Genomic DNA, 16481 nt, shown 5'->3' on the forward strand with positions numbered 1-16481 from the left:
TATTCTACTGAGCCATCTCCCCAGCCCCAGGTTTTTTTCTCATTAAAAAAAAAAATAAAAGATTAACCTGAACTGCACAGGGAGACTTTTGTCTCAAAAACCATAAATAAAATCCACACAAGGGCCAGTCATGTAGCCTAGCAGATTAAAGCGACTGCAAGCAGGCACAGGGGTCAGGGGTTCGATCCCCAGGCCTGCTGTGCTGACCCTGCCCCTGGGGCACAGAAAGAGGGCAATTGAGACTGGGCGTGGTGGCGCACTCCTGTAATCCCAGATTGTGGGAGGCTGAACACAAGCAGATCACTAGGAGTTCGATCTAGTAGTGAGATCCTGAACACCTTGTAGACCCTTCCCTAAAATACAAAAGATAAATAAATTCATCTATACATATACAATTGTATATCAGGGAGATTTGCTATGGGGACCCAGTCTCAAAAAAAAAAAAAAAAAGAATCAAAAAAGGACTGGGGTGCAGCCTAGTATAACAGCTTTAATTCCTGCATACAATCTCAAAAAAAGTGACTATATAATTGATTTGCATGGTATAAAATTCAGAAGAGTGCACGTGTGACCAGGAGCTCTCCTTCGGTCCCCTGATCTTTCTTTTTCCCTGGGCCACTTGTGCTGGACTAGCGCTCTACCATAGAGCCATACCCCCAGTGCTCTCCCCCAAAAAAGACAGAACTATTACTGCCCCCAGCCTTTTTGAGACAGAACTACTATTACTAGTTGCGTACCTGTTCTCCAGAGATATTTTCAGAATTTATAAACAACTACGTACATAGTTATGTGTAATTTTCTGCGTGTCCTGTAGATGAGGTAATCTCTATGTTCTTTGAGCTCTTTTGAGACAGGGTCTCGCTCTGTAGTTCAGACGGGGCTGGCCCCGAACTCGAAGTGGTTCTCCTTCCTCCGCCTCCCAAGTGCTGCGATCAGAAGCGTGTGCGAGGGGCTGGTGAGATGGCTCGGTGGTCTAGAGCACCTACTTAGAACAAATTAAAAAAAAAAAAAAGCACGGGACCGCGGTTCAATCCCCAGCACCACATGCCAGCCAGCCCCGCCCCCTGGTGGGCTGAGCTGGCCACACACACACACACACACACACACACACACACACACATAAACAAATAAATATTAAATAAATAAAAGAGTTTAAAAAAAAAAAAGAAGCGTGTGCGAGATCAGAAGCGTGTGCCATCATACCTGGCCTTCTGTAGTCTTTAAAACCCAGAATTAATTTAGCAGCATATCTTGGCACACCTGTCACACCCTCCAGTAAAGTGGACCCTCACTCTTTAGCTATTCCATGGCACATTGTACCTGTGTTGTGTCAGCCCCTGAGGCACAGGCATTTGGGTTCTTATTTTGCTTTCATAGCAAACTGCCTCATTTGAGGGCCAGGGAGAAAGCTCAGTGGCTTACGCACCTGTCTGGCAAGCACAAGGTCCTGAGTTTGATCCCCGATACAAAAAAAGAAAAAAGAAACCTGCCTCATTTGTATGAGCTTTTGCACTTGCTGGAGTTTATCTGTAGAATAAGTTTCTAGAAATGAAATATTTGGGTCAGAAGTAGGAAAAGCTGGTATGCTGGTGACACCTGTAATCCCAGCTTGCAAAGGCTGAGGCAAAAGGATCAGCAGGATTTGAGGCCAGTGTGGCCCACATAGCGAGTTCAAAGCCAGCTTGAACTACACAGTGAGACCTAAATTTTTTTTTTTTTTTTTTAAGTAAGGAAACCTGCCGCACTTCACACAGCTCTCAGTGGTCCTAGGGAAAATGGCGAGGGGATTTAGAAAACTAGACAAGAGACAAAAAGTGAGGTCAGGCAGAGCCTCTTTCCAGATGGGGAAAGAACTGAAGAACCACAGGGGGGCATTTATTAATACTTTCAACAAAGTTAGTATCAGGAGACACAGGGTTGCCTAGTGACTAATGACTAGAATTGTCTCGGGCAAGATGTTTTTCTCAGGACCAAAGTATTTCTAGCTTCAACCGCTCCTTACAAGAACCCATGATGGCTCTTTTTTTTTTTTTTTTTTTTTTTTTGAGACGGGAGGTCTATTTGAGGCCAGCCTGTGCAACATAGTCAGACCCCATCTCAACTACATTACCGAACATTTCTGTTCCCTGCCTCCTCTTATTACCTCTTTCCTTAGTTTTGTTTTTGATTTTGTCTAATTTTACGGGGAAAAGGGTAAAACAAAATGTCATAACAGCATACTAGGAGAAAAAGTACTAGGAGAATAACAGTAGTGTTTTACAGATCTGAACACATGCATATACTGTGTGTGTGTTCTCCACTTGGGCCCATCCCTAGTAAGTTGTGACTTGCTCTTCTGAATCTCAGTCTTTGATTTTTACCAGGAACCATTTTTTTTTTTTTTTTGGTGGAACCGGGGATTGAACTCAGGCCTTTGCGCTTACCAGAGAAGCGCTTATTCCACTGAGCCGTCTCCCTGGCCAAACCAGGAACCATTCTCAAAATGTTAAAATGAGGGGCTGGAGGGCCTGAGTTCGATCCCCAGTTCCACAAAAAAAGATGTTAAAATGAAACCCAAAGACACAGCCGCCAATATAGTGAAATTTTGTTTTGTTTTATTTTGTTTTTTGTGGTACTGAGGATCAAGCCTAGGGCCCTCTGCATGCAAGGTAAGAGCTCTGCCACTAAGCCACATCACTAGCCCTTGATGTTTAGTTTAGTGTAGTGTAGTTTTGTCTTTTGGAGACAGGCTCTCGCTATGCAGTTCAGGCTGGCCTTGAGCTCACTTTGTAGCCCAGGATGGTGTTGCACTTGACACGATCCTCCTGCCTCAGCCTTCCGAGTGCTGGGATTATAGGCATGTACCACCATGCCTGGCTAGATTTTTATTTTAGTGTGTTCTGTTTTGTTTTTTGAGACAGGATCTTGCTGTATAGTTCAAGCTGGCTGAAAACTTGCAGCGATCACCCAGCCTCAACTGCCCCAGTGCTGGGATTACAGGTGTGCGCCACCACACCTGGCTTGTTTTGGAAACAGGAGTCTTTGCTGTGTTGCCCATGCCGCTGTCGCCTGGGCTCAACCAGTCCTGCCTCAGCCTCCTGAGTTGCTTCAGATATATGGTACCAGCCCCACTGAAACTTTTGACCCTGGGTTGCTTCAGCCAGTTCCCCAGAGCAGGCGGGTCCTCACGTGTAGTGATCTCAGGCCACCTGACAAAGACTGGCCCAACTGCCAGGTGCCAAATGCTGAGCACACCATCTTCAACAGCATTAATCCCTGAGGTAGTCCTTAGCCTGCCCTTGTATGCTAGCCTGTCCCTCCCAGCACTAATGCACCACCTCCTGCGTGACCCAAGGTCACTTTCTGGCCCCCAAGGCTCTGGTGCTCTCCCAGGCTGTGGGTGGTATTTTCTGTGGCTTCTCCCGGGTCTAGAAAGGCTGGGCCTGCTTATTCTAGTTGTTTCCTTTGTCCAGAGCACATCCATTAGCCAGTGAGAACTTGTTCTCCCATTTGTCTTGTAGCCATTTTTATAATTGCGCTATAATCAACCTACTTGGTGAAGCCCATATATCCCTAGTGCCAGTTCGGTGAACTTTGAAATTCTTTAGGATCTGTGCACCTCCTTGTAACAGTTCCTAAATCAAGATGTAAAGTGTTTCTGTACTCGAAAAGGGTTTTGTTTTTTTTTCTCTTCCTTTGCTTTGTCTCTATTTTTGCAGTACTGGGGATCAGTCAAGCCCAGCGTATTTGCACCGAGCTCCAGTCCCCAGCCTGGGGCTCTTTTGGTATTTATTTAGTCAGTTAGCTTGATTTTTTGAGACAGGATTTGATTTATAGTGCAGGCTGGCCTTGAACTCACTAAAGAGCCCAAGGTGGTCTCCAACTCAGTGATCTGCCGCAGCCTCCTACGTGCTGGAATTATGGGTGTGCACCACTATACCTGGCTCTTAGTTTTGATTTTAAGACAGGGTCTCACAAAGTCGCTAAATTTGCTGGAGTGTGCCTAATCAAGCTTGCTATCCTCCTGGCTCAGCCTCCCAGAATCCTTGGATTATAAGTGTACACAACCACAGCTAGCTTAGAAATCTGCGTACTCCCTCCAACCTTGACATAACCACATGGATCGCTTTTGTATGTTTTTGAACTTCATATAAATGGAGTCATGCAGGTGTGATGGCACATGCCAACAATCCCAACACTTGGGAGGCTGAGGCATGAGGATCGCTATGAATTTGAGGCAAACCTAGACTACACATTAAGTTCAAGGCCAGCCTGAACTATAGCAAGATCCTGTCTCCAAATAAGGTAAATACAATACAAAATAAATGGAATCATGCAGGGTGTGCCACAGTTTGTCTGTTCACCACTTACTGGAGATTGAAGTTTTTTGTTTTTGTTTTTTTTTTTTTTTTGTTTTGTTTTTTTTGGCAGAACCAGGGATTGAACTCAGGCCTTTGCACTTGCCAGGGAAGCTCTTATTCCACTGAGCCATCTCCTTGGCCCCTGAAGTTGTTTCTTTCTTTCTTTCTTTTCCATAATTTTATTGAGAAACAAATAGCAATGAGTTTCAAACCAAATTGGTAGGATAGTTTCAATAATTAACACATTGCATACATTTTTCCTAGTGGTTAATTGCTGTGCAAGACGTGGACATGATATCCTATTTACAAACACCATTAGAGCAAATCCCTCTATTCATTAAGAGAATGTAGCTGTATATCTATCCTAACCATTTTGAATACACAGATATAAAATGGACATTCATCTGTATCCCCTTTTTTTGGTTAAGTTCCATTATTTGAATATTATAGGTGTGTTAATGCAGCAAAATATTCTAAAAAAGTCCAGTAGCCCATAATAGCATTGGGTCTTCTGCTTCACTGGCAGTGTCAGAAATTGTTGACCTGAGTCCCCTACAGCTCAACATAACAGCATGGCTTTACTTCTTATACTTCGTTTTTATTCTTTTCAGCTGGATGGTTAAGACCAAGGTAAAGCAGGACCTGTGCACCAAGAGTTGCAGCTTTTGAATCTGATAAGATCAGTGAAATCCCCTCAGGATTTATCCTGAGATCCTGTACCTCAGATTGTAGAACCTTTGTCAGTGTCAGCCGTGTGGATGAGTCACGGCCATTGCTTGGCCAGTGTGCTCTCTGTGAAAGCCTGAGAGAATGTTTTCTCTCCAAGTGACTCTCCTTAGGCACACTCTACATCATCGATCACTTTCCTCTTTGGCCCTGTAATCTCCTTGATCAGAAAATTTGGGACACTACTGAGTTACGTGACGTTACAGTACAAGTTCTCATATGTCCTGAGTCTCAATTGACCTTGGAAGGCTAGGGCCAAAATGTTGGCTTTCCTTGCAGCCCTCCTTTTTCTCTAATTTTGGTCTGCAAACTTAGGTTGTTAACCCTCCAGCTGAAGTTGTTTCTGATTTGGACCCTTTTGATAAAACTGTTAACCATTTTCTACAATTCTTTGTTGTGTTTTTGAGACAGCATCTCAAAGTTTAATTTCTGGTAAGTAATGAGCAGTTTTTCATATATATTAGCCTTGTGATGAAAAATTTGTTCAACTTTTTTCCCTTGTCTTTTCTTCATTTTAAAGTTGTGTTCAAATGTTTTTTCCTTTCCTTTTGTTACTTTAACGGTGTTATTTAATGAGTATTCCTCCTTCCTCAGTAATATTTAACTATTAAAAAATAGGTTAGTGCCAGGCATGGTGGCACACTTACGTAATCCCAGCACTCAGGAAGCTGAGGCAGGAGGATCACCCTGAGTTTGAGGCCAGCATGGACTATGCAGTGAGTTTAAGACCAGCCTAGTGTATACAATGAGATCCTGTCTAAAAAAAAAAAAGGTGGGCTGGTGAGATGGCTCAGTGGTCTAAAGCACCTACTTGGAACAAGTTTAGCAAAGCGCAGGGACCGCGGTTCAATCCCCCAGCACCACATGCCAGCCAGCCCCACCCCCTGGTGGGCTGAGCTGGCCACCGTGCGCGCACATACATACACACACACACACACACACACACACACACACACAAAGTTTATTTTATTTATTTTTTTTTTTTTAAACATTTATTTATTTATGTGTGTGTGTGTGTGTGTGGCCAGCTCAGCCCACCAGGGGGCGGGGCTGGCTGGCATGTGGTGCTGGGGGATTGAACCGTGGTCCCTGTGCTTTGCAAAGCTTGTTCCAAGTAGGTGCTTTAGACCACTGAGCCATCTCACCAGCCCACACACAAAGTTTAAAAAAAAAAAAAAAAAGGTGGGCTGGGGAGATAGCTCAGTAGAATAAGCGCTTGGGTCCTGAATTCAATCCCCAGTCCACCCCTCCTCCAAAAAAAATTGGAGGCTGGCCATGATAGCACAGGCCTATAATTCCAGCCTGTGATTCCTCTAGGAGGCAGAGGCAGGAGGGTAGCAAGTTTGAGCATAGTCTGGGCAACCTAGAGATTTACCTGAGCCCTGTGTCAGAATGGCTGAGGAGGCAGCTTAGTGTGGGGGCCCTGGATTCAGTTCCCAGCACCAAAGAGAGACAGAGACAGACACACGCCAGTGGTGTCACTCAGTGGTAGAGAGCTTGCCTGGCCCTTGACCTGGAACAGAGGAAGGGAGGAGAGATTGACAGGGTGGGGTGGGGAGAAAGAAAGGAAGAAGGCTGGCCTGGGCTACATAGCTTGGGCATTGTCAGTGAGAAATTGGCAAATAGAAGAAAAATACCACTGTGGTACTCTGCAGAGATAGAGTGTGTGTGTGTGTGTGTGTGTGTGTGTGTGTGTGTGTGTGACATGATCTTGCTATGCAGTTTGGGTTGGCCTTGTTTTTTTTTGGTTTTTTTTTTTTTTGTGGAACCTTGCACTTGCCAGGGAAGCATTTATTCTACTGAGCCGTCTCCCTGGCCCCTTGTGTCCTCTATTATAGCCCCCCCAGGCTGGTCTCCAACTTGCAACAATCCTTTCTCAACCTCCCAAATGCTGGAATTACAAGTGTGCCCCACCACACCCGGTCATTGCTTATATTTTTGTGTCCATTTTTCGGGGTACAGTTTTATTGAGCACCAGCTATGTCCTAGGTCAGTGGTGTTGAACCCGTGCCACGTGTGCCACAGCTGGCTGTTTGTTCTTTCTGAAGCTCTAAAGTAGTTCTCCATCACTGTTCTAGGAAAGCCTCGGACAAGAGAGAGTATGTTCTCTTGGAGTTGATAGTCATTTGCTTGTGTTTAGGGAGATTTTACATTTATTGGAAATAGGAAAAGAAACAGCCTGTGGGCTCATTAAAAGCAGGCAAAGAAGTACACGCCACAGAGTGAGTGGATCACTGTGAAAGAGAGCACAGTCACCTGTTCGTTTGTTTGTGAGACAATTATGCTCTGTAGCCCAGCCTGCCCTTGAACTCCCGGCAGCCCTCCTGTTTCAGCCTCCTGAGTGTTGTAATTACGCGTGCTGAGGACCAAACCCAAGGCCTAGCATATGTTGAGCACATGCTACCCCCTGAGCTGTACCCCTAAAACAGTGAGGCAACAATCAAGAAAGGGATTTTTTTGTTGTTGGCTTGGTTTGTTTTTTAGTTTTTAGAGACAGGGTCTCAATGTATATAGTCCAGGCTGGCCTTGAACTCACAGCAGTTCTCCTGACTCAGCTTCCCGAGTGCTGGGAGCCACTACCCCTGGCCCCAAGAAAAGTTTCACAGCAGTGTCCCTAAGCATAAAGAATGTTGCCAGCCAGGGTGGTTCCAGTGGTGACAGAGTTCTCAAAGGGTGACAGCTTAGTGCACCTGTGCTATTCTGGATACAGTCTGGCATCTTTTTCCCCCTGCAGGTGTCACCCACAACAGTGACACTCTGGAGGTACTATTTCTGGGAGCGTGTGACGTGTCCTCTGTAGCTGTCCTGTTGTGGGCTAATGAGGTCACTGTTGCGCCTCAGCATCTGGGGAGCCCCAGTGGGCACCTGCTCCGTCCTTGGAGGCTGAAGGCCTCCGTGTGGGGGTGGAAGGCGCTGCAGCCACCATGGGCAGAGCCATCCGATTATTCCCTGGTGAGGGGCTGCGCCCGGCCGAGGCCCACCTGGGCCTCATGAGGACTCGGCAGCTAGCAGTGCCGCTGGAGTCATGGAGGGGCTGGAGAACTGGGAGGTGGTGTGGGGATGGCTTGGAAGCAAGGCCACCAGAGCTCTCTCCCTCGTCCCCCTCCTGGTAAAGCCTGGTGGCCTGCAGCTCCCAAGGGAGCATCAGGTCCCACACTGATGGCAGAGGACCCCCACCCTAGGGACCTTGGGCAAGTTGCTTACCCTCTCCCAGCCTCAGCTTCTCCCACCAAAATGGGGTGCTGGTAACCCCAGGGAATGGGTGCCAAGTTGCCTCCTGTGCTGCACACCCTCCTCAGGACTCAGGGAGGCCACTTGGCTCCTTCTCCTCTCAGATGTCCCTGCTTGTGTGCATGCCCTGTCGCAGAGCAGAAATCCAGGCGGACAGGGTCTCGGGAGACTTCTTGAGTGGCCCCCAAGGCCTCTGCAGTTCTGCAACCTCTTTCTGACAATGGCTGCTTTAAAACACTTCCAGCAAGCAGGGTGTGGTGATGCACACCTGTAATCCCAGCTGTCTGGGAGGCTGAGGCAGAAAGATGCTGAGTTCAAGCCAGCCTGCACAATTTAACGAGTAAATGAGATCCTGTTGCAAAATAAACGGCTGGGGCTATAGCTCAGCACAAAGTCCCTGGATACACTCCCAGTACCAGGGAAAAACCCAAACTTCTAGCGCATGTTTGTGAGCCCTTCGCTGTGCTGGGCCTGAGGTTGTCACTAGAGCTCTGGCTTCATAGGGAGCTGGGTAGGCAGTGACCAGGAAAACAGATGCAGAGTCAGTTTCTCAGGTTGTCAGTCTCTAAGGACAATGACACAGGTGATGAGGGACCATAGTGGTGCAGCAAGCTGACATTCCAGGGGAGCGAGGGAGTGTTTGTCACCAGCCAGAGGGTGTCAGCCTGTGCAGGTTGGAGCCCAAGGGTCACAAGGGTGGACAGAGATTGGCAACTGCAGCAAGTGCCAAGGAGCAGCAGCGAGTGCCAAGGAGCAGTGAAAGAACTCATGTCAGGCTGGAGGCCCCGAAAGGAGCGTCAGTTTTATTCCCAGCACAGTAGGAAGTTCTGAGCCCAAATGGAATTCTAAGTGGAGAAAGGCTGGATCCCAGGTACCACCAAAAGGAAAAAAACAGGACTCATCTTGCCCCAGCTTCTGCTCTGGAAGGGGCAGCAGAACCCAACCTTGGCCAACTTCTGCCCTGGAAGAGAGGGAACCCTAGAGCCATCACAGGCACCTGTACGCCCCCTCTGGGGAAGATGCCTGAGGTACATTTCAGGTTCAACTAATTGCTTGTTTCCAGAGAAGCCAGGAAGTGGGCGGGGCTGTGACCTTACCCTGGAGGGGCTCCTGCTGAGGACTCCTACCTCTGAGCAGAGACCAAAGGGTGGGTACCAAGAGAGTGGGGAGCCAAGTCAGGAGGCACAGGAAGTGATTTTCCTGTTCTGAGCGGTCCGGGCTAAACAGCATGACCTCCAGGCATCTAGAAGAAGTTAGAAAGCTCCGAGTGGTGGCACATGCCTGTAACCCTAGCACTTGGGAGGCTGAGGTGGGAGGATCGCTACAAGTTCAAAGCCAGCTATAGCAAGGCCCTGTCTCAAAAAAGGAAGGCAAAGAGAAGGAAGGAAGGGAAGCAGCCCATCCCCTTGTGCAACCAAAAGGGAAAGGGTCTGTCCACTTCTGGAAAACTAGGTAACTGCAGTGTTTTCTACCTTGAGATTGCAAGCTCAGGTGGCCTCTGGGTCCCTCCCAGACTTGCTGGGTGAAGAGGCTGGCGGGGGCGGGGGGCCTGGTGCTGGAGCCCAGACTCATCCTTGCTCTTCCTCAGGGGGCCTCTGCAACCTGTGTGCCGACAGGGCCAACAAGGAGCACATCCTGCAGGTGGGTGGCATCCCACTCATCACCAACTGCCTGTCCAGCCCCAATGAAGAGACCGTGTTGTCAGCTGTCACCACGCTCATGTACCTGAGCTCACCAGGTGCTGGCTCCCACCCCGAGCTCACCTCCTTGCCCGTGGTCCAGTGCATGCTGCGCTTCTCTCTCTCAGCCAACACGAGGCTCCGGAACCTGGCCCAGATCTTCCTGGAGGACTACTGCTCCCCGACCCAGGTGGCTGAAGCCCGCAGCTGGCAAGCCCACTCTGCCCTGGGTATCCCCCTGCCAAGGACTGAGGCCCCCCAGCAGTCCTGATCATGGGGGCCCCAAGGTCTCAGCACCTTTATTCTGCAGACCAAGTCCTGCTGGGGGCGCAGGAAGCAAGGAGCAGTCCACCCCAGTGCTGCCTGCCCAGCATCTCCAAGGTGGTTCAGCATGCCAGGTACCCTTGCTGGGATGAAAAGGCACTAGGAGTGGGGAGGCCAGATGTGGAGCTGGTGCCACCTTCATGCTGCACCCCAAAAGGCCCACCTGCTGCCACCCTTTGGCACATACCAGTATAATAAGCAGCTGTTTCCTGGTTTAGGAGAGTTGCCTGCACCTGAGTAAGAGGTTGCGCCCTGACAGCAGTATCCAGAGTAATTCTGAGAGACTCGGGTTCAATCTCCAACACCACAAAAATAAATTAAAACCACCTTGATTACACCTGTAATTCCAGCAGTTTGGGAGGCTGAGGCAGGAGGATCACAAGTTTGAGCCCAACCTGATTAACAGCAAAATCCTGTCTTAAAAATAAAGGCCCAAGGATGTACCTCAATGCAAAGCTCCTGGGTTGAATCCTCCCACCCCACCCCCACTCCACCCACACATACCTGTTGCTAGGAGGACAGAAGGAAGAGCCCCAGGGAACCTGGGAAAGTGTCATTCCCCTCCAGGGCTGTGGAGGATGGAGACCCCTGCCTCAGGTCTGCAGGCTGGGCATGGATGCTGATGCAAACAGCTGCCACCTTAAACTGTCTACACAGCCCTGCTATCTGCCAGGTCCCTCATAAGAGCTCCCGAGATGAGGCTGTGGTCCCCACCTTCAAGTGACTGCTCAGTGACAGCTAACTTGGCTACCAGGCAGTATGACCAAGGCCCTGGAGGTGATGATAGATGAGAAAAAGGTCAGTGCCCTTAGCCAAGGATGGTGGTGCATACCTGTAATCCCAGCACTTGGGAAGCTGAAGCAGGAGGATCAGTGTGAGTTTGAGGCCAAGCTGGGCTACACAGCAAGACCCTATCACAAAAGATGAGACCCCTTGAGCTCACACAAGCACAAGACTAGAAGCCTGGGCCCTCCTGCTGTCACAGTTGATGTGGGAGCATCCTACCCCTAGAGGTCACTTGAGTGCATGAAGGCTGCAGGCATGAAGGGAAAGCGATGCTGTGAGGGACTGGAGGCAACGGCTCCAAGTGTGCAGCCTGGAGTCCGGTGCACCGGGCTGCAGAAAGGAGCCTGACAGGAACTTGTGGTTCACAAGTTCAGGAAACAAGGTTCTGCCCACCCTTAAGCTTGAGCCCCAGTGGCCAGAAAGGCCACGCTAGGGGAACACTGACCTGGCGGGCATGGAAGCGGCCACTGGACTAAAGACATGGGAGAGGGCTCTTGTCCCTTTCCTTTTTCAAAATAAAGGGATTTGAAGACCAGAGAGCTCAAGGTTTTTTTTATTAAAATAGTCTTGCCTGATTTTTCTCACTAATTCGGTGCCTGCCACACTGGGGGACCGTGGAGGGAGGTAGCAGGGGCTGGGCCTGTGCTCAGGGAGGGTATGTCCTGTGCACCCTCCCGGTCAGCACCAGCCACTGCAGACCTGCTCACACCTGGTGTGCAGCTCCCCGCTTGCTGTCTATGATGTCCCTCCAGCTGTCGCTCCAGGAGAGCAGCCGTCTCTTTGTGGGGGGCAGGGCCAGGTGCCGATTGTGGCAGCAGGTGAACAAGATGTGCTCCCAGTGTGGAGCCTGCTCCAGGCCTGGCACAGGAAAGCAGTGGGGTAGTCAGCTGGTTGTGTGTACTCCCTCTAATCAGGCGGGCCACATGGGTGACAGCTCCCACCTCGAATGGTGTCCTTGTCATCAATGAGGAGGTCCCCCAGGACCATGGTCTTGTCCCTCGTCAGGATAATGCGCTCCACAAACTGGGGCCCAAGGTGCTGCTCCACCCAGCGGTACTGTAGGAGACAGCAGTTTCAGTGCCGCCTCAGGGACCCTGAATTTAGAGGCAGTGTGCTGGTGGTGTGACTGCTTCAATGTCAATTCCTCTCCCCACCAGCCTTCACTGTCTGTTTTGGTGGGATTTATCTTTAAAATAATGATTTAGAAAGCTAGCCAGGAATGCTGATGCACTCCTGTAATCCCAGCACTTGGGAGGCTGAGGCAGGAGAATCTTTAGTTGGAAGCCAGCCTGGACTACAGGCAAGCTTTTTTGTTTGTCTTGTTTTGTTTTGTTTTTTTGTGGAACCAGGGATTGAACTCAGGCCCTTGTGCTTGCCAGGGAAGCGCTTATTCCACTGAGCCATCTCCCCGGCCCCTACAGGCAAGTTTTAAAGGCCACCCTGGACGACATAACCAGACCCTGTCGCAAAAAAGATTAAAAAAAAAAAAAAAAAGATTTTTAAAAAAAGTTTAATTTGCCCAGGAGGGCAGTACCTTCTCGCCCACACAGTGGTCGTACTTCAGCAGAGGACTAGTGCAGATGAAGACCTCGGTGCTGCAGACAAGGGTGCCGGTGAGCGAAGGTGTGAGCACCACTTCCCTCCGGTGTCACCGTCCCTCCCGCCCAATCCTGCTTACTTACTCTTGCATGTCGTTCATCTCCCGCATGGCTTCCAGGGCCCCCGGGATGGGGTCCAAGTCTAGGAAAAAGCCCGGGGCTTCATACACGCTGGCCACTTTATCCTGCAAGACAGAATTCTCGGTTCCCTTCTGCCTCCAACAGGTGGCGCCCCGACGAGGACACCCTTTTAAGCGCTCGCTCCAGGTCCGAACAAGAGGATTTTGTTGGAGCGGCGGGAAATTCAGGGGAAAATGCTTCCACTTTCTTGTCCCGGGGTGAACTGTGGGTTCAGAAATGGGTGTTAGCCTGAAATGTGGTGGCGCACCCCTGCAACCCCCGCACCCTGGGAGGCCACGCAGGATTACTGCAAGTTCGAGCCCTGCCTAGACAACCCGGCGAGGCCCTGCCTCAAGATCAAAAGCTACAAGAGCAATCTGGGTTCAAGTCCCTGTACCGGGGCGTTTGGGTGTTCTGTTCATTTCCAATGGAAAGAGGTGTCCCCGCTTGGAGCTCGGCCGGTCCTGCCCACAGAAGGGCTCCCCGTCTCCTACCGCCAGGTCGGGGCGCAGGGCGCGGTACTGCTCGCGCGCAAGGAAGCCCCGGCGCTGCTCCAGCGGTACGTGCGGCTCCTCTGGGAAGCGGCGGCGGAAGCCCCGCAGGAGGCCGGCCTCGAAGTCGGCCAGCACGCCGTCCATATCCACCAGCACGCGCACCGGCCGCGACGTCATGGCTGCAGGAGTCCTGAGGTCTAGGAGCCGTGAGCCTTACGCGAGCGTGTATGGCGGAGCGCGATGCGCGCGATGTGGGGACCGCGCGCGCACGCGGGGACCTACCACTTCCGGAGCCGCGGCCGGTAGGCGGAGCTCAGCCTGGGGTGATTTGCATAGAGCGCCCGCGGACCGCTCAGCCTGCCAATCTGCGCATGCGCTAAGCTTTCCAAGCACACCGCGGGAGATCCGGGACGGGTAAAGGTGGTAATCGGCTGGTGCCACCCCGCGCCCCTACAGCAGACGTAGCCTCCTCTCACCCCACATTGTTACTAAGGACAGAGTTTCCAAGGGGCGATTTCTAAGGAGTCAGTTCCTCAAGCCTATGGGGCTGGCTTGAGGACCCATCTCTGCAATCTGGGGCCACGGTGAGCGCTGCTCTTCTGCTTGCTGAGGCTAGAGGGAGACAGGAACCTGAGCTCCTGCCTGAAGAAGGCGCCAGCCACCTCACGATCGGGGCCCTTAGTTAATGAATTGAACAGATCTGTAGAAGACTGCTGGGCTTGAGTCAAGCTCCAAAGACCCGATGCTGTGCTCGCTTAGCAGCTCATACACAGAGACCGATGCATAAACCAGCCTTGTTTTGAAGCCCGGGCGCGCCTACTTTAAAGTCTTAATTCCACTTCCAAAGGCGATTTCCACCCAGCTCGGGGAATCAGGACTGCCCTCCTTTCTGTGAAACTCAGAACGGATCAGAAGCTTCTGCCTCCCTCACCCTGAAAATGCTGAACATTTTGGAATTTTGCTGACTTCACCACGTTTTCAGACTACATCCAAATCTATTTACCTAAAGACTATAATAACGTCTGTTGTCTGCCATCTGGCCACCCTCCTTCCAAACCGGTGTGGCAGACACGTAGCCAGCGCGGAACTTTTAGTTGGTTTTTGTTTTATTTGTTAAGATAAGCAACTCCAAACTCCCTGTAGCGGAGCACACGCCCAGTACCCCCTCCTCTCAACCCAAAAGAAGTGACAGAATATGCAGGTGCCAGCCTCAGCTGCATCTGGGAAGAGCCCCCTTTCCTTTGCACAAGAAGAGGACTAGCTGAAGATGGCTGGAAGTGACACGGCAAGCATGGATCTCTGTGCGCCCCTGTTCCCAAAGCCCCTTACACGCTATACTTGAAGATTGTGATCTGAGGCAAATGGGCCTTCCCATCTCCTTGGAGCTGGCTTTGAATAAACACTTTTTTCCTTTTCCCGAAAATATAGTCTCCTTTGGTCAATGGCAAAAGACCCTAAGCCTAGGAACCGAGTGGCCTGGAATGGAAACATCACAAGGGGACGCCTGACAACGCCTGGCACCACCTCATTCTAAGGCAAGCCACTTGGCAGACTAGCAGATAAGATCTGCGTAAAATACACACCTGCGCCTTCTTGTTCCCTATTACTAGGGAAGTGAAGTCATACAAACTGAGTCAAAGATACAACTGCATGAGATTTTACCTTTTGGGAAGTTTTTTTCCCCTGATATATAAACCAAGGATCTTTGCACATCCCTACACTTTTTTTGAGACATGGTCTTGCAAAGTAACCTAGGCTCTGCTCAGACTTCCCATAGTGCAAAGATTACAGGCATGCAGCTATACCTGGCCACCTTTTGGGTCACTTGTAATAGTCACCAAGCTTACCATTACCACTTATAATCATACAACTTCACTTTTCAGACCCCAAGTTTCCTAAATCTAGAAACATCCTCTAAAAAACATGTTTCAGTTTCCTAAAATAATATCAAAATTACTAGTTGAACTGCCCCCTTGCCCAGAACACCTTTCATTTTAATGAAGTGTTTATATATCTCCATAAGGGGAAAATAAAATTAAAGGATTCACAATAATTAAATGTGGTAATGCTTGCCTGTAATCCCAGAACTTGGGAGGTGGAGATAGGAGGAATGCTGAGTGTGACGTGAGCCTGGGCAAAATAGTGAGATCCTTTCTCAAAAAAAAAAAAGAAACCAAATCTGAAGTTGTGACACAAACCAGAGACATAGTTTTTCCTCACCCTTACTAACAAGCTGAGATGGACCAGTTTCCCACTTTCAGATCTGTGGTGGAAATCCCATAACACTGAAACCTCCGCGTTGCTGTTAGGAAGAAAGATGGCAGACTCAACATTTTGCAAGTGCTTTTTTTCTTTTCTTTTTTCTTTCTTTTTCTTTTTTTTTTTTTTTTTTTTTTTTTTTTTTGCAGAACTGGGGATTGAACTCAGACCCTTGCGCTTGCCAGGGAAGCGCTTATTCCACTGACCCACCTCCCCCGCTCCCTGCAAATGCTTTGTGAATACAATAGAAGAACCTAGCATCCTGCACCCTCGTAATCCATTAATCTTCCAAGATGTAGGTGGTCCAAGCTCTTATTCTGACTGAAAAATGGGAGACCAAGGAACAATCCAAAGAAGAGCTGGTCAGCGACACAGCTACACCTAAAAGCCAGGTCTTGGTGCAGCTCCAGCGTTTGCCGCGCTGTACTGATCAGGCACTCAGCTATCCTCAGGCTCTATTACTTGAGATTCTGGTTCCCACTTTTTTTTTTTTTTAATTTTTATTTATTTGTGTGTGTGTGTGTGTGTGTGTGTGTGTGTGTGTGTGTCCAGCTCAGCCCACCAGGGGGCGAGGCTGGCTGTCATGTGGTGCTGGGGGATTGAACTGCGGTCCCTGCGCTTTGCTAAGCTTGTTCTATGTAGGTGCTTTAGACCACTGAGCCATCTCACCAGCCCCCCCCACTTGTTTTTTCAGCTGGCTTCAAACTCAAAGGCATATTTTCCTGCCTCAGCCTCCCAAATGCTGGAATTACAGAGATAGGCCACCAGGCCTACCTGCCAGTCTTCTAATTATGTGAATGTGTCTTTCCTTCCTTTTTTTTTTTTTTTTTTAAATTGAAGTGATTTTTTTTAAATATTTATTTATATTTATTACATTTATTTATTGTGTGTGTGTGTGGCCAGCTCAGCCCACCAGGGGGCGGG

The 16481-nt window shown here is 49.5% G+C and overlaps 2 protein-coding genes across 3 annotated transcripts in view; one reads left to right on the forward strand and one right to left on the reverse strand.

Annotated features, from left to right (window-relative positions):
* The window catches only part of Armc7 (armadillo repeat containing 7), a 17126-nt gene extending 6458 nt beyond the window's left edge, over nt 1-10668 (forward strand). The window contains exon 3 of one of the 2 annotated variants that reach the window (XM_012514522.2): nt 9886-10026. In XM_012514522.2, the coding sequence (XP_012369976.1) occupies nt 9886-10026 (141 nt within the window). Of the gene's footprint in view, nt 1-9885 lie in introns of both variants that reach the window. The other variant, XM_023714150.1, reaches the window with a different exon arrangement.
* Nucleotides 10669-11757: 1089 nt separating this feature from the next.
* Nt5c (5', 3'-nucleotidase, cytosolic) lies at nt 11758-13565 on the reverse strand. Its single transcript, XM_004630200.3, has 5 exons — nt 13299-13565; nt 12769-12869; nt 12621-12681; nt 12028-12142; nt 11758-11944 (listed from the first exon to the last, which is right to left on the reverse strand). Exons 1-5 carry the CDS (start codon nt 13473-13475, stop codon nt 11790-11792), a joined length of 609 nt encoding a protein of 202 aa, XP_004630257.3. The 5' UTR covers nt 13476-13565; the 3' UTR covers nt 11758-11789.
* Nucleotides 13566-16481: the final 2916 nt, after the last annotated feature.

This window comes from Octodon degus, unplaced genomic scaffold (assembly GCF_000260255.1).
Source record: "Octodon degus isolate 3935 unplaced genomic scaffold, OctDeg1.0 scaffold00033, whole genome shotgun sequence".
Taxonomy (NCBI): domain Eukaryota; kingdom Metazoa; phylum Chordata; class Mammalia; order Rodentia; family Octodontidae; genus Octodon; species Octodon degus.

Excerpts from the sequence above, each read along its gene's own strand:
- Nt5c (XM_004630200.3), bottom strand. The coding sequence starts at position 13,475 with ATGACGTCGCGGCCGGTGCGCGTGCTGGTGGATATGGACGGCGTGCTG. Across the intron at positions 12,682-12,768 it reads GAGATGAACGACATGCAAGA|CACCGAGGTCTTCATCTGCA; the intron begins GTAAGTAAGCAG and ends CCTTGTCTGCAG. Across the intron at positions 11,945-12,027 it reads TGACAAGGACACCATTCGAG|GCCTGGAGCAGGCTCCACAC; the intron begins GTGGGAGCTGTC and ends TTCCTGTGCCAG.